Source organism: Ursus americanus, chromosome 23, assembly GCF_024610735.1.
Source record: "Ursus americanus isolate L20-20 chromosome 23, mUrsAme1.1.p, whole genome shotgun sequence".
In the NCBI taxonomy this organism is placed as follows: Eukaryota; Metazoa; Chordata; class Mammalia; order Carnivora; family Ursidae; genus Ursus; species Ursus americanus.
This window is the reverse complement of record NC_142149.1, coordinates 20,437,500-20,455,221: the sequence shown is the minus strand read 5'-3', so window position 1 is coordinate 20,455,221 and position 17,722 is coordinate 20,437,500. Positions and strand designations below refer to the sequence as shown.

General features: G+C 40.4%; 3 protein-coding genes across 3 annotated transcripts; all 3 read right to left on the bottom strand.

Moving 5' to 3' along the window:
• Positions 1 to 4,188: 4,188 nt before the first annotated feature.
• Positions 4,189 to 4,485, bottom strand: LOC123781883 (keratin-associated protein 3-3). The gene has a single exon (XM_045781652.1). The coding sequence runs from the start codon at positions 4,483 to 4,485 to the stop codon at positions 4,189 to 4,191; it is 297 nt and encodes a 98-aa protein (XP_045637608.1).
• A 5,779-nt stretch (positions 4,486 to 10,264) lies between these two features.
• LOC148107955 (keratin-associated protein 3-3) lies at positions 10,265 to 10,561 on the bottom strand. Its single transcript, XM_087854429.1, has one exon. It carries the CDS (start codon positions 10,559 to 10,561, stop codon positions 10,265 to 10,267), a length of 297 nt encoding a protein of 98 aa, XP_087710555.1.
• Positions 10,562 to 13,374: 2,813 nt separating this feature from the next.
• LOC123781903 (keratin-associated protein 3-1-like) lies at positions 13,375 to 13,674 on the bottom strand. Its single transcript, XM_087854428.1, has one exon. The coding sequence runs from the start codon at positions 13,672 to 13,674 to the stop codon at positions 13,375 to 13,377; it is 300 nt and encodes a 99-aa protein (XP_087710554.1).
• Between the last annotated feature and the right edge of the window lie 4,048 nt (positions 13,675 to 17,722).

Below are 17,722 nucleotides of genomic sequence, written 5' to 3'. Positions count from 1 at the left end.
TCACAAAAATAGGGGCTCCAGATGAGTGCATAAGCCCTTTTCTGGGTCATACCACTGCGATGGAGCAAGGCAGAGACAAGGACCAAGATGGTGTCCATAGTCTAAGTTCCTTGAGAGCAGCTCCACAGAACCGCCTCCCCAGTTGCCACAGTCCTGTGGAACCCAAAAGTGCAACCCCTCCCCCACAGCCAAGTAATCAAGGGGTGTCCCTTAGGCAGCAGCTGAAAAAACAGGGCACCAGACAAAAACCGGGGCACCAGACGTGTGTGAAGTTCCCTTTCAGGGGACACTGGTGCTCTGAAGTGCTGCAGAGCGTGAAGGTGAATATGGCACCCACCCTCTGGGGTCTCTAGAAAGGATTACAGATGTATGTTTAATTAGAAATCTGCCCCTCAGGTGCAGCCATGATGATTAGCTAAAGGCCTCCTGGAAAGACCAAGCTCTTGGGTAAGAACACTTCCTCCTTGGTTACAGTCCTGTGGGACACATGAACATAAGCTTCACTGGCCACAATAGGTGTCCCCTTGTAGCACGCCCCAAAATCGGGGTGCCAGACAGGGTTCTGAGCTCCTTCCTGGGTGACACGGATTATTACAATCCCATGGGACCAGGAACACAAGCTCCCCTGCCCTCCAGAGCCAGGTGATCCAGACGCATCCGCTAGACAGCTGTGGCTGCATAACCCGGGCACCAGCTGATTATAATAAACGCTCAGTTCAGGGAAATGCTCCAGCTGGCGAGCGCGGGGGAGAACGCCAAGATGGCGCCCACCAGCCTGGGGTCCGTGCGGTCCCTGCAGGCTCCTCGGTGTGTGTGGAGCAGTGCCTGCCCCTCGGCCACCCACCCTTCACCAAGCGGGAGCGCCTCCTTCCCTCGAAGTCTGGCCACCGTCGGCTGCCTGGAGCTGGGCCCTGCACCGGTGAGTCCAAGCGCGAGCTCCTTCCGAGCCCTTTCTCAGACCGCTGTCTCGTGGGGCTTGGCATGCGAGCCCCCGTCGGTTTTCAGGATTGGCTGTTTAGGGAGCTTGTCTCCGAGTGCGTGTCTGAAAATTGGGATCCCCGATGTGGGGTTTGAACGCTTAGCTACTCAGGGAGAGGCTCCGGGTTTGGCGTTCTCTCCTGGTCGCGGGTCAGAGGTGGGAGGGTTGGGGGGCTGATGGCCAGCTTGTGCGCCCGCCTGTCCTACCCGCTGCGCTGGCCTGGTGTGGCACTCAGCCCCAGCCGTTAGGTTTCTGTAAGAGAAAGTTGTTCCCGGTGTAGCTGTAGACCGGAGCCTCTGTGGGAGGAGGGGCGTTCAGGAGCTTCCCGGTCGTCGCCATCTTGCACCAGAGCTCGAAAGTGATTTTCGGAGGACGCTTTTTATCAGCCTTCTCTACACGTGTTTTTATTTTCCTTTCATTTTGAAAGTGGTTTTTACAAACTATAAAACTCTGTGTTAATAGGTTTTTTTCCTAAATTTCCAGGACCTTTAAAATGAGATTTGATTGTCCTCTGACCTCCGTTTTTTTTCTGCCTAGAAGTCGGACGTTCTTTTTCTCTTTGCTGCTCTCTGTTTAATGTGTATTTACTCCTATTTCTTTTAAGGTGTGCTATTGATCTTTTTTGTTCAACAGTTCGACTATGGTATATCTAGGTGGTGTGTGTGTGTAGGTTGTGTTACCTGTTTGGGGCTTGTTGAGAGTCTCCAATTTGTAGGTTAATAAGTTGTATCACCAAATTTGGAAAAAATCAGCTTTTTCCCACCCAGTTTTCTGCCCTGTTTTCCTTTCATTCTGGAACTCCTATTTCATAATTGTTGGGTCACGTGGTGCTGTCTCATAGGAGGCTGCTCGGATTAGTTCATTTTTTTCAATCCCTTTCTCTGTTTTAGTTTTGATAATGTTGATCTGTCTTACGATTATTTTTAATTATCTTACTTCACTGATCTCACTCCTAATTGGCAATTTCCCATCTGGTATTACGGCCATCTATTGAATTCTGTATTTCAGATTGTACTCCTTAGTTCTAGAATTTTTATTTGATTCTCATTTAAATAATTTAAATTCAATTTAGCTTGTTATTAGTTTATTAAATAAAAATTTAAAATTTCACTTTTCTGGTGAGTTTCTTCATCTTATTAACTCTTTTCCTTTCCCATTGTGTTCATCTTTCCTTATGTCCATGAAAATACTTATAATAACTTTTATAATAATAACTATTATAAAATTCTTGTCTGCTAATTCTAATATCTGTGTATCTATGGACCTGTTTATATTGGCTGATTTTTTTTCTTTATTATGGATGACATTCTCCTGCTTCTTCATATCTGGCACATTTTGTGGGTTTTTTTGTTTTTGTTTTTTAGAGTTATTTATTAGAGTGAATGATCGTGCATGAGTGGCGGGAGGGACAGAGGGAGAGGAAGCAGACTCCCCACTGAGTGTGGAGCTCCAAGTGGGGCTCAGTTCCACAACCTGAGACCACAACCCAAGCCAAAACCAAGAGTTAGTTGCTTAACTGACTGAGCCACCTAGGCACCCCAGTTTGGCAACTTTTAATTATATGTCGTTCATTCTGGATGATACATTTTAGGAAGTCTTGATACGTTGTAGAGTGCTGAGTGTTTTGTTCTGACAGGAAGTTAATCACTGGAAGAGTCTCTTGATTCTCTCAGGCTTGGTTTTGGACTTTTCTAGGGTAAGTATAATTTGGTATGTTCTTTACTCGGCTTGTGATTTTTTACTCTTTTGGTGTGTCCTTCTGGAACATCAGTCGAATGCCAGTGGTACCGAGAGCTTTGTCGTCTCTGGATGTGTCACTCTGTTAGGGTCTCCATTCAGCTCTTTATCCCCCAGCAGCTACTGTTAGCCTCACGGAATTTTATCCTGCATACCTGCAGCCCAGCCCTTTGCCAAGTACTTGGTTAAGAACTTTTACACAGACTGGTGCACCTTCCCTCATACATCTTCTTCCTCTTTAGAACACTGTTGTGCAAATTCCAGCTCGCTAACTTCCCATTTAGATACAGAGTTGTGCCTCAAACTTGACATATCTAGAGCAAGAATACAGTATTTCCTTTTTCAGTTCTCTCTTCCTTCTCTGCTCCTGTGCTCGGTTGGTGACATAACCCCACTGCCTGATCTGTCGTTGACACCTTCTTCTCTTTCATATCCCTTTGACCACCAGCTCCAGTCAATTTGTCTTTGACTATGTCTTTCTCCTGTTTACCACCATGGCAGCAATCTTAATTTCTTAATTGTCCTCAATTTTATGGTATCACAGCACTTTACTAATACTACTAGTAGAACACTTATATTTTTTATTATAATAGAGTGCCTAGCATTCAATAAATAATTGTTAATTGTACGAAGGAATGAATGGGTATTGTGTTTGTATCTGCCTGACCTGCTACACAGTCTGCTCATTTTGAGCAGGGACAATAAAATATAGGGCACATAATTAGGTATTTAATAAATGTTTACTAAGTGAATAATGACATTATAAAGTTACTAATTTTTTTGCATAAACACATCAGGTCATTGGGAGTTGATATGTTAGGTCTTCATATCATGTTCAGTTCTTCCCAATTTACCTTAAACCATTTCTTGGGAGGACAAGTCAGGAAAAGTCTATTTGCAAGTATGCTGATATAGTGGACCATCTTATATCCAAGGCCATTTAGTTTCTTTAAACAACAAGAACAATAAAAGCAAGAAATATTTGTACAGTCACCATTTTTAGTTTTGCAGATGTTCTTGGTTCTTAAACTGCTGACTTTTGGAGTTAAGTACATTTAATGAATTAATAGGAATAAACAAACATAACTGTAGACATTTGTGCTATGCCAGAGATGTAAAATTTATTAGTATGATCATGAGGAAGTTCCTCAGTTTCCAGAAAGATACCACCCAACACTGGAAACAGAATTCCCAAAGCACCCACAGAAAGGTAAACTTTATTATGGAGGAAATGAAAAACTTTGGGAAGCCAATAGCATCCACCTATTCAGATTGCCCTTGATTGCTAATATCTACCACATGGCCATTGAAAGTCTCTTCGTTTCTTATTGAGCCATGGTTGTCAGAGATAATGTCATCCTTGTTCCAACTTGGAAAGCAGAAGCGATGAGTTGCAGGTACTGAGACAGGTGAATGCTAAAGCTTCTGGGTTGATTCTTTCAATGTCAGGCACGGAGCAAAGTAGACATCATTCAACAGCCCCTTGGGATGCAGGGCTCACAAGAGCCCTGAGTGAAGGTTGTGAGGTTGATGGTCTCCAGGCCTGGGGTGGGGTGGCTGGAGTTGAGCAGGAAGCAGGTGGGCACACAGGGCTGAGGAATGTGGCAGGGTGGGGGGCAGTTGTCACAGCAGGTTGGCTCCAGTAACCAAGTTGTGTGTGGGCAGGTGCTGGGCAGGCAGACTCCGCACCGGCAGCATTTTTCAGAGGAGCAGATGGTGGTGGCGGGGCCGGTGGGGACACTGCAGCAGCACGGAACACAGCAAGCCATGACGCTGGGAATCTGTGTTTTTAATTGATTTAGTTGTAACGACAGAGAGGCGTCTAAGGTGTGAATGTCTCCTCTTGCTTTGAGGCTCTTAAATACCCTCCCCAGTGGGTGTTGGTCCAACCAGAAGGCTTCTTTCCTGGTTCTTGTTTATATTAGTGTACCCATTATCCTTTGACTGGTTTGACATTTAGATGCTTGTAAAGAGTCTCTATTCTCCTAATTAACATTTATTTGAGTTCCTTGCTAAATCTGAGCTGATTACTCTTGCTGTTTGTGACTGGAACACAAGCTTTATGACGTATCACCAAAAGCTTCTGCTATTATAATTCCAACACCAGATTTTCTGGGGAATATTGCACAATAGTATACCTGTAGTATGTAGATCTTATCTCTAGTGCTGGTCTAATGTTTATTCTCTTTGCCTTTATCTGTATCAGTTGGCCTGATGATGTATTCTTGTTTGAAAAAGTTGAACTAAAGTTTAGTAACTTTCTTTTAGCTTTGGCACTTTAAAAAAATTACTTAATTTTTTGTTGAGATGTAATCGGCATGTAACATTGTATTAGTTAAGTGTTGGGGCTTTTGAAGATCATACATTAATATGGAGAAATGCTCTACTGAGAAACTTGGGCAGACTTTGAAAAGACCTATTATTCCATTTTTGACTATAAATATTATATATTTAAAAATTTGGACAAAATAGAAAAGTATAAAGAAAACTCACTTATAATTTTATCATCAAGAGAAAGTCTCTTTGAATATTTGTGTATATCCTTCTAGTCATTTTTCTATACATTTATTTATTTTGTTATGTTACTGGAATCATACCTACTGTTCTGTAACTTGCCTTTTTGCCTAAAATACATATTTTCATTATCTTGTAATCATAAGTGTATTTGATAATGTTATTCTTAATGTTTCCTAGCATTCATCATATAGTTATACTTCTAAGTTAGTTAAAAATTTTATATGATTGATCATTTAGGTTATTTGCAAGGGGGTAATTGTGGCAGTGGTAACAACTGTGGATAGAAATCTTTATGCACATTTCTGATCATCTCAGGAACAGAAATAATTGTAGGTAGAATTATTGGAACAAATATTAGTTAACAGTATTTGAAGGCCTTTGATATTCATTACCTACTGCCCTTCAGAATGGTTCTTTTTGCCTCTATTTATGTATTCCCACCAACTGTATTTGAGAATTGCTGTTTCCTTATACTTTTTGATGGCTATTTTATCTTTATTTTTTTATTTCTTATTTTTTTAAGATGCATATTTTATTTTAAAAGTGTTTGCCAATTTAGTGGCTAAAAAAATGAAGTGTCATTACTGTTGTATTTGTATTTTTTTTTATAACTAGTTAGGTGAGACATTCCTTCATGTGTGCATTGGCTGTTTATCTCTCTATTGAGAACTGGCTTGCTTCATTTCCTTCATTCACTGCTAAGTGTGGGAAAGTTGAATTTGTAGCTTAGATCTACGTTCTAAGTAATAGAATAATTCAAGACCATGCTACTAATATTCACATGAAATACTACCAATAGAAAGCGACGTTAAAGGCCCAAGTTAATCTGTCTACATTTGATTTTATTCACTTTTTCCCCCCCAATGTAGTACATTTTCTCCCCAAATCAAATGTATCCATAGTAGCAAGGACCTGGTCTCTTTAGTTCCAGTACACCGTTTGGGCTTCAGGCATGGTTCAGTATTTAAGAGGCAACACAGTGTGGGCTTCGGTCATCCTGTCCTTCACACCACTTCCACTCAACTTTGACTCACTCATTCTTCAAGCCATGATTCTCCTCAGTTGTTTCCTATCTCGTCCTTTAAGTATACCTGTGCATCTGTGCACAATGGGGGGCATGTCTGTGTGGTTTCCCGGAAGGCGTGTAGATTCAAGAGGACCACATTAGGAGATAGAAAGCTCTTTCTGGTCCCAGTCCTGCTCATTGACTTCCTTGTTATGGCGAGTCATTCACATTTTACAGCTTCATTTTTCTCCTCTGCAAGATAAGGGTCATAATATCTACATTCTTCTGCTTGGAAGATTATTGTCCATAGACAACCATAAAGTGCTACATAACAGTAAACATTATCCAAGTAAGCTGCAGATCAAATTCAAAGTAAGAAAAGAGGAAAAAACAGTCTAAAGAAGAAAAAAAATAGCAGATAAGTAAAAGAGCAACCTTGTAGGAAACAGCAGGCATTTATCCGAAGGTTCATACCTACAATTAGAGAAAACAGCTGGTACAGAAATTAATAAACTTCAAATTTTAAAAAAGTTCTCTATGACTCTGCTTGGAAGAAAGGATTTGTAATCTCTGCTGGTGTCCTTGGACTTCAACCAGATTTATCTTTGAGTGACTACCTGCCAATTGCTCACTCTTTTACTTAGGACTGATGAACATTTTCAGTATTTTAAAAATAATTTAATAGACATTTATGGAGCAGTTCCCATGTGTCAAGCACTGTGATAAATTTTGGATATACAGCAGTGAACAAAATCGACCTCTTTCTTGCTCTCGTGGAACTTGGAGTCTGATGGAAGGTTTATCATGCACATATTATAAGTTGCTGTTATTATACATTATGATAGGAAGGGTTATAGAAACATAAAATTATAAGCAGAAGGAAATTATTTTGACATTTAAAAGAAAGGTACAGAGGGGTTTGCAGACTCTCACAGAATTTCGTGACAGAAAGAGATCTCTCTCATTTAGAATGCAGTGTTACTTTGAGTCAAGCTTATAAAGATAAATTGTTACTGTTCTGTGTAGAATGTAATGTTTCCATAATTCTAAATAATATTTGAAGTTATAGATTAGAAACAGTTGTAAAGTAATAAGTTTATGATAGCAAACTCATCTCTTTTATTGAAAAGACTTGTGATACTTTATTAAAATTTTTTTCTTTGCCATGGACTAAGAGACCTGGGAATAACTCTCCTTTGTTTATAAATTAGAGCAGTGAATCCTAGAGAGGTGAGCTAATTTGCCTTAGATGGCCTGGTGACTGACTTGTTATAAACTAAATATAGGACCTATTGAGATGGAGCTACCTTTTTTGTGGTTTAACCTGCAAGTTTTAAAGTATGTGTCAGAGATACTAAACATTTTATTTTTAGAAACAAAGGTACCTTTTTCCTTTAAGCAAATGCAGGAAAAACATGGTGATTCTGATTAGATGGTAGATTTTCAAATTGCTGAAAATCTATATACATACACATGCACACACGCACACACGAACGTGCCCAGTTTTAATTATACCATCTATAGTCAGTGGGGCTGTGGGGAAGGAAAAATGCTTTCGCTACCCTTGAAGGTCTTCCAGCTGGCCTAAGAATTATATTTACATGAGACAGATTAACAGGAGAAAAACAGCATAGTTTTATTACGTGTACATGGAAGGCCAATAATGAAATTGAGACCTAAAGAAATGACCAAGGCAGGCAGTTTTTTTTTTTTAAAGATTTTATTTATTTATTTGACGGAGAGTGAGAGACAGCCAGCGAGAGAGGGAACACAAGCAGGGGGAGTGGGAGAGGAAGAAGCAGGCTCCCAGAGGAGCATGGAGCCCGATGCGGGGCTTGATCCCAGGACCCAAGGCTCATGCCCTGAGCCGAAGGCAGACGCTTAACGACTGAGCCACACAGGCGCCCCATAAATAAGTAAAATCTTAAAAATTTATTTATTTATTTCCAGAGAGAGAGGGGAGAGAGAGTGAGAGCATAAGCCGGGGGAGTGGCAGGCATAGGGAAAAGCAGGCTCCCTGCTAAGCAGGGAGCCAGATGTGGGACTCGATCCCAGGACAATGGATTCATGACCTGAGCTGAAGGCAGATGCTTAACTGACTGAGCCATCCAGGCATCCCAAATAAATAAATTAAAAAAAAAAAAACCAGATGTGAGAGAAACTTGAGAGCACTCTATCTTTTATCTTTACAATCCTAGCACAGATATGGTGCCTGGCACAGGGGAAGCACTCATGAAATACTGGCCAAATGAATGAGTGAATGGACTAAATCTCTTGTTGACGTTATTGTAGGTTTTGTCCCATGTATCCCATGGCTGGTGAGTTCTGTTCATTCAAACCACTAATAAGCCTGTGAGATCATCTGAGAAATCCGTCTCTGGAGAGACTGGCAGGAACACCAAGGACATTGAGAAGCATATTTATTTAAACGCATTTACTTCTTCCCGTCCTTGCCTTGCCTTTTTTCTTCTTTGCCTTTATTCTTTTGGTTTTAGCTCAGTGCTTTCAGATTTTGACTTGTGCCATTGTATATGAATGACACATATATACATTATATATGTATTACACATGTATACCTCATGATATGTGTTATATATGTATTATATATGTATTCTCTCTCTAAGGCTGGGTAAAGGATAATCTCAAGATAAAATTAAGTAGGTTGCTAAAAACAAGTAAAACTAAGTCATAGATTAAATCATGTGTATTTTTTTTAAAGATTTTATTTATTTGACAGAGAGAGAGAGAGCACAAGCAAGGGGAGGGGCAGAGGGAGAGGGAGAAGCAGATTCCCTGCCAACCAAGGAGCCTGATGTTGGGCTCGATCCCAGGACCCTCGGAGCTGAAGGCAGACGCTTAACTGATTGAACCACCGAGGCACCCCATTAAATCATGTTTAATCAAGGCTTTAGCTCTAGTTTTCAGCTCATCACCTGAAAAGTTTTGGCATTCTGTTGATCACTGGAGTTGAATTTCTGTGCCAAGGACGGTGGCAAGTAGAGATATATTCCTAGGGCCCTGCTTCTAGAGTTGACCACTGAAGTTCTCTTTAAGGGAAAATGAAGTTGAAATCAGTAGGCCCCCTAAATGACTCAGATCTTAGAACCGAATACCTGCCACTTTTAATCTGTGAGCCAATAGATCCTTTTCTGTTACAATTGGATGTGATGATTTTGTTAAAGATTCTTACATTTTTTTATTTCTCTTGCACATTTGAAGTTGATGTCGTAACTGTTCAGTCAGCTTCTGGCTCTTAGTATTGGAGCCTTTGTCATATGGTAGAAAGAATTGGACTTTAAAATCAGACATACAAGGAGCTGAATTCTGGGTTTCTTACTAAGTAACTTTGAGAATGTTGAGTATTTCTTAAAGCTTCATTTTTCTCATCTATGAGTGATGTTTTAAGAATTATGTGAGTTAATAATGTGATTTACCCAGCAAAGTGTAGGTAAATAAATATTGGCTCACCTCCAAATTGTATTTGGCTGAGGAAAAGGAGAGAACATAAAAGATAATCAATTTGAAGTTAGCAAGTTAGCTAGTTCCAAGCGTTCTTCTAATAGATTCTTTTTTTAAAGAAAATAATCATTTTATCTTTACCTTTTTTAAAATTGAAGAAATATACCCAGAACTCTAACATACACAAACAACATATCTTGCCAGAGAAATGAAGTTTATTGGAAAACCCATCAAGAATTTTTTTTCTCTATGAAAATATCCAGTATAAGAAATGGGATCCAGGAAGCAACATGACCAGAAAATATAGTCTGAGCTCTTAGAGATTTCAGTAGTATTTTGATAGTAGATGATGTTCACCTGCCCAAATGAACCAAATGGTTATTCAGCCAAATAACCATAAAAAATTTCTTGATTTTTTTTTTCTTTCCATTAAAATGAGAGGTAGGTTTTCCATATCTGAGCCATCTGGTTTGCTTCAACATCTGATAAACTGCCGAGGCAAGTGAATTCTGAATAGGCAGCTTCTGGCTTCTTCATTGTCAGGCACGGAGCAAAGTAGACATCATTCAGCAGCAGCTTGGGATGCAGGGCTCACAAGAGCCCTGAGTGAAGGTTGTGAGGTTGATGGTCTCCAGGCCTGGGGTGGGGTGGCTGGAGTTGAGCAGGAAGCAGGTGGGCACACAGGGCTGAGGAATGTGGCAGGGTGGGGAGCAGTTGTCACAGCAGGTTGGCTCCAGTAACCAAGTTGTGTGTGGGCAGGTGCTGGGCAGGCAGACTCCGCACCGGCAGCATTTTTCAGAGGAGCAGATGGTGGTGGCGGGGCCGGTGGGGACACTGCAGCAGCACGGAACACAGCACGCCATGACGCTGGGAATCTGGTTGCTCTTGGTTTCTTGGAAAGATGAGGTTTCTGAGGTACAAATGTCTCCTCTTGCTTTGGGGCTCTTATATACGCTCCCCAGTGGGTGTTGGTCCAACCAGAAGGCTTCCTCTCATTTTTGTTTATCCCACCCCTCTTCACTAAGATTCTCTAATCAGTTTGGTATTTACTTGTCCATTAAGAGTCCTTCCCTTATTAAGGTAAATCATGTTTTTGACTCATTGACTTGTCATTTTTGTCATAGAATGATTACATTTTCACAGGGTCCTGGAATGCCAAACCTTATATGAATTATGGATAATCAGTGTGAGAGACAATTTAGCTATAGTTTCAGAGGCTATATTCTTTTCCTTGTTTTTCTACCCCTTAATTTAAAATAATATGCATAACATGATACAATTTTTAATTACTAATTTCAGTACATATAACTTAAATGGTTAATTGGACCATTCTCTCAATAAAGTCAATAAGGACATGGCTACTTATAGATGAATGTTGCATATATGTATTTCAGACATACTTTATTTATTGAGGCTATAATTCAGGTTATCTTGAGTAAGTGGGGTGATAGCCAGAATGGAATAAGATGAAACCCCTTTTCATTTTTAATCTATTCCAAGTTTCTGAAGGTTGTATTACTCTTTTTTTTTAACAGTCTTTACTCAAAGTTATACCAATCTTATAGTGAAATATGTAGTGAAAATGTAAATTCACTGGGAAGAAGGATCCACTCAGTTGCTGACTTTTGTTAAGTGTACCGTCAAAAGGGGGTGCCTGGGTGGCTCAGTCATTAAGCATCTGCCTTCGGCTCAGGGCGGGATCCCAGCGTTCTGGGATCGAGCCCCACATCAGGCTCCTCCGCTGGGAGCCTGCTTCTTCCTCTCCCACTCCCCCTGCTTGTGTCCCTCTCTCACTGGCTGTCTCTATCTCTGTCAAATAAATAAATAAAATCTTAAAAAAAAATGTACCGATAAAAGAAAATCACCTCATCTTTATTCATTTTCAAATGAATGCTGTACTAAATTTAAAATAAATTGAAACAAGGAATAAAAGGAGAAGTCCTAAGATTCACAAAACACCATTTGGTTCTGGAAGTGCATCTGACCCAGTGTGATTTAGAGCTATAGAAATCCTTTTTTCATGGACCTACTTCCTACTGTGCGTATTTGTTTTTATATCTTGGATCTTCAATTAGGTTGTAAATTCCTTTGAGGAATGCCTTTTACAGCATTCTTCACCTCAATTGGCCTTGATTTGCTGGAGTCTAGGTTGGCAGATGAGGAAGTTGGAATGAATAATCTCCAGGGTGTAATATCCTGATTCCAGCACCTCCACATACTTCCCCTTGATCAGCACAAAAACGATTCAGGTAGTAGAATCTAAATTACATAATTTGTTGGATGGCAAGTTGTTGTCGCGTAAACACGAATATGGATTCTTTAGTGGGGTGTTTCTAAGGGGACATTACTGGAAACCAACTTGGCCTGTTTAAAAGAGAAGAAACCTGGCTGAGACAAATCAGTGGAAACTACTAAATGTCATTGGTAAATAAACCATGCATTTTATGAGAAGAAGAACTCGTTAGTGAAGTTGGCTTGACTTTTGCTTACAATATTGATATGTATCACAAAGCTTACCAATAAAAATGGAGGTTAGAGCCTTCTAGATACTTTACATCTCTGTGATCAGACTGTTTCTTGCAGTGTCCTTCCCGATTCTCTACTTCTCAAATCCTGCTCATTCCTCAAGCATCAGCTCAAATATCTCCTTCATGGCAATTTTAGGTTGTTCTTCTAGATGTTTTCGTTCTTTGCTTTCACAAAGTATGCTGCCTGTCTTTTCATTTAGACCTCGTTTCAGTCTGATATATATTATGGCTTATCATTTATCTTTGTCTTCCTCACTCCTGTGCAGACTCTCTGAAGTGGGAATTATGTCTTCATTTTCTTTGTCTCTGTCAAGTACCTAGGTCATAGTAGGCATTTGATAAATGTGTATTGATTTGGATTAAATTACAAATTAGAATGAAAAAAGGTGTGTATTTATTTTTAGAATAGCCCCTTATAATACCAACACTAATAATACTAATAATAATACTTTACAGAAGCAGAACAATTCATTTCATTTGTGAAGTGCTTTTATACTTGTCAAAACAGTTTTACATTCAAAGCTTCACCTAAATGAGTCAATGAAAAAATATGGCTAAGCTCAGTCTTTGGGGTCTCTTCTGTATGTGGATGTTTAATTGCCAGTTTCTCAGAATCTTTAAAAGGAGATATGTGAGGTAGTTACTTAAAGAGGCAGGGGAAACATTAAAATTAAAAGTAGGTGCTGACCTTGGAATTTAAAATGATTTTAAGCTTAGAGCTTAATATATTTGACTATTCAGGCAATTTTCTTCATGTATGTACATATGCTTGTGAGTCCTCTTTTTTTGCCTATGAGATTTATGTTGATGTCATCAGATAGTGTCATTCTGCTGGGCATATTTATAGGCTTATGATGTGCACACGTGTCAAGAATTGTTTGGTAATTACAGCGTTAAACACGAGACAGCACGTGGGTCGTGGCGCAGTGGTGTTTATTTAGTTTTAAAGTGAGGAGGTCCATGACAGCATTTATTTGACTTCTCACTGGAAATCATCGTTCAAAATATAGAACAATTTTGCAAAACTGAAGGCACAGGGTCAGAACATTTTCTTCCAGAGCTTTTAATTAAAGACCATTGGTGAACGTCCCTTAATGACTTCTTGTCCCTTGGGGCAGTGTGGGCAAGCTCTTGGATGTTATCTTTGGCTAGCAGCCTGGTGCTTCACACTCGCAGGGCTGGACACAGGTTGTGACAGAGATCCTGCTCAGGTTTGGAGGAGGGTGGCCGCTGTCGAGCAGCCAACACGATGGCACGTAGGAGTCAGGCTCGCAGCAGGGTGGGGGGCAGGTGTCGCAGCAAGTGGGCTGAAGGAGGCTGATCTCATGTGGGCAGGTGCTGGGCAGGCCGACTCCACACTGACAGCATAGGTCAGAGGGACGGACGGTGGTGGCAGGGCCAGTGGGGATACTGCAGCAGCCTTGGAGACAAGACTCACAGCAAGACATTTTGTTGCGAAGGAAGATTTTCTTCTACAAAGTTGTTCTCTGTGAGTCTTTTATATAGAGCTGTCTCAGGGAACACAGCTTCTGTCCATCAGAATGTTTCCCTGTTGTTGTTTGTATAATCCCATACAAATAATTAACTTCTTATTTATCAGCAGTGGGATGAGCTCTCCTTCAGTTTTATTTGGTTATGTTGCTACATTTCAAATGTGCTTCCTGTCGCGGTTCCAAAATGGTATCAGCGTAGGTTCTCCATTTACTCAATCACAGGTAAATACTTCACTGTCTTTTCTAACTTTCCTCTTTTTTACCAACCAGAATTTGTTCTTACAAATGCAGAGTGTTAAGAATCAAGAGTGATTTCCCTGGAAAGTAAGAAATGATCCTTCTTAAAATGTGTGCTCTGGACTATTTGGGAAGTCAAAACCTCTGGGACTTTTTTCCTGCCAGATTCACCTTGCTGTCTTTTCATGGATTTGAGGGAATAAGTGAATATCAAAAATTAAAAAAAACATCATCTTGATTGGGAACTTCAGAGCCTGCTAGATGATTTTCTATACCGATCCACTGCATTATCTCTGTACGCAATTATGTATAAATATTTAAATAAGCTCTCAAAGGACATTTTTTTTTAACCAGGAGCCTGTACATATTAAAACATAGGTCCGTAAGACTATATATCGTCTGAAAAATGTGCTTGCATCTCTTTGCAAAACAACATGAAAAGTCCTTTCTTTTCAGAATAAACTGCTGACCTGCCTATTTCATTTTTCAAAACTACTGCCAAAGCTGGTAGTCACCTGCTATCAAGCATTAAAAAAAATTCCTTCCACTTTAATTCAGTGATGAGGTAACATGTCATGGCCAAAGCTAGTACATGACTGCAGTAAAAGACACTGGTAAGCAAATCCATTCATTATAAGCCAGATATTTATTCAATCTCTACTATATTCTGAAAAGTGTGGGAGAGATAGAAAAATAGAAGGCATGGTGCCTGTCCTCCAAGAGTACAAGGTCTGATGGAAAAGGCTGGAAATCCCTTTGCGTATGACTCAAACAATGTATAATTAAGTACAAGACAGGGTAATGGGAGGAGTTCTGGAGCTAGGTTTGAATCCAGATTATAAATTACATGTTGTGAACCCTAGATCAAGTTACCCTGGGCTTCAGTTTTCTCAACTACAAATTTGGGAAAAATAATAATACACACCTACTATAGTCTTATTGCAAGAGTTAAATAAAAGATGAACTGAGAATTGCTTATGCAAATCATTCAGCCTTGTGTGTGGCACAGTCAAGTTCTCTCCTCGGTGCAGTTTCTCCCCTGGGCCCTCTGAGAAGGCCTACAAGAGGAGATATGGTGGAGAGGCTCAGTGATCAGAGATGCCTGCAGGGTTTGGAGTAAGTTGTTTTGATCAGACAATGCTTAGAAAAGAGATAAGTGCCTTTGGGGCAAGGGAAACAGTGGCTCCCCGAGGCTGCCCCTGTCCCTAGTAGAGTTGGCCAGGCCTTCTTGTGCCTCGATTGCAATCCTTATCTACTCATAAAACTTGGCTGCAGTTTTTGTACACGTGTTCGTTCTTAACTAGAATGTAAGCTTCTTTAAAGCAGAGACTGTGTCTTATTTTTCTTGGTTTCTGCAGTACCTAGTTGTAGGGCCTGGATCATGGGGTGGAGTCTCTGGGGCTGGAACACATGGAATGAATGGTTGAGGAAGGAAGGTTGGAAAGTAATGACAACTGACATTTATGCAAATGCTTCTGTATCAAGTTTAGTCAGGAAAACAAGCTGAAAAGAAAACCCTCACACAAAGTATTTCAACAGAGAGAGTTTTAAGATAGGGGATTGGTTGAGTAAGTATTGGGGGACCGAAAAAGCCAAAAAGGAAAACTGAAGTAACAAATGTAAGAAGGAGGCTGCCAGCCTTAAGGCAGGGACTGGAGAGAAGAGGTTGGCGGTGACTGAACCCAGATGCTTGGAAGAGTGGCCCTGCAGAGCTGGGGGGCAGACCCCAAGGGCTGCCCCCCTGGTGCTCTTGCCTCAGAAGCTCAGGGAAGAGGCCCTGTGGGGCCAGGGTGTGGGCCTTCTTGGATGGGAGGTGGGAGGTGCCCCCTTACTGGTGCGGGTGTTTCTGAGGAGGTGCAGTGGAAAGAAGCTGGAGACTGGAATCTACTGTGGCTGCCAGATAAAGAGCTATTGCTGGGGCGGCAAGACCTCTTCCTCAGGCCTTGCAGGCTCCTTCTAGCGCTCCCCTACTGGTGGAATCTGTTAGATAATCAGGCAAAGGAGATTTAAGAGTCCTCACCCCAGTGTCACAAGGTATAAAAAGGTGGACCTGGAGGTTGACAGTCGGTACACACTGTTCTAAGGGCTGTACATATTTTAATTCATTTAATTGTCGCTACGGTTTTAGGAGGTATATACTTTTTAAAAACTTTTCAGAAATTGAAATAAAGCTGACACACAGTGTTACATTAGTTTCAGGGGTACAGTGATTAGACAGATCCGTACTTTGCGCTGTGCTCACCACAGTGTAGCTACCCTCTGTCACGGTACAACACTGTTGCAATACCATTCACTGTATTCCCTGTGCTGTACCTTTCATCCCCATAATTTTTTTCATTCTATAACTGGAAGCCTGTATCTCACACTCCTCTTCACCTCCTTTGCCCATCCCACCACCCCCTCCACTCTGGAAACCACCAGTTCCCTGTATTTATACATACATTTCAAAAATGAGCTTTTTATTCTTGAATAATTTTAGATTTACAGGAAGTTTGCAAAGATAGTACAGAGTTCCTGTCTACTTCTCACTCAGTTTCCCTTAATGATAATATCTTATAATACCATTGTGCGTTTGTCAAAACTAAGAAATCAATGTTGGTACATTGCTGTTAATTAAACTTCAGATGTTATTCAGATATCACTAGTTTTTCCACTACTGTCCTTTTTCTGTTCCAGGATCCAATCTGAGATCCCGCAATACATTTAGTCATCATGTCTCCTTAGTCTCCTCTGGTCAGTAACAATTTTTTCTCAGGCTTTCCTAGTTTTTCATGATGTGAACAGTTCTGTGGTGTGCTGGTTAGGTAGGATAAAACTATTTTTAATCTTATTTGACAGTTGAAGAACCTGAGGCAGGGAGAAGTTAAATGACATGACCAAGGACACATAGCTAGTAAGTGATAGAGATATGATTTAAAGCAAGACAGTCTGGTTGCAGAGACTATGCTCTTGACTGTCATAGAGGGGACATTGCTCTGACAAGAGTGTAGGATGCACATTGCCCCAAGATTAGTAGCAGGTAAGATTTGGTAGAAATGACTATACCAGGTTATTGGGGGTTTTGACAGCCACACTAAAGAATTTAGCCTTGATTCAGTAAAAATAAAAAATAAATAAATCTTGAGTTATCCTAGAGTTTTGAACAATTCAATTTAGCCAGTATTTATAGTAGGGATAGAAGCTTGGTCTGACAGAGGTATAATTTGGATGAAAGGAGAGGCATGGGATTATTGAACCAAGGTTAAGTAGGAGGCTGTGATCAGGGGTCTGGTGATCAGTGTCTAAATTAGGCTAGAGTCAGTGAAGATGGAAAGAAAGGCCTGGAGGCCAGGATAAAGTTGAAAGAAAGATGACGTAACTTGGTTTTCTGTTCTGTTATCAAGGATAAACAATTAACTTTATAGGTAGTTTGTTTTTGCCTTGAACTGGGTTATTGAAACTCATCAGAAAATCAAAAATGTGTTGGAGTTGCCAAACATTCCATATTTCAGTGCAAGGTTAATGACCCAGTCAATGTTTCTCCTGTGCTGAGGTTGCTAATCAGTATTTGAAGTCTGACTTTAAAAAAAAAGATGACTTGTTTTCACCTTAGAAACATAAACAGTTTTTCCTAGACTCATTGTGTATACTCATCTTGTCTTAAACTGTAATCACTCCAGAGAAAGTGAGTTACTATATACAACCAAATATACAATTTAGGGGGATAGTGGAAAATGCATTGTTAAGTGGCATATACTTTCTCCTGGATAAAGAGAGCTACATAATC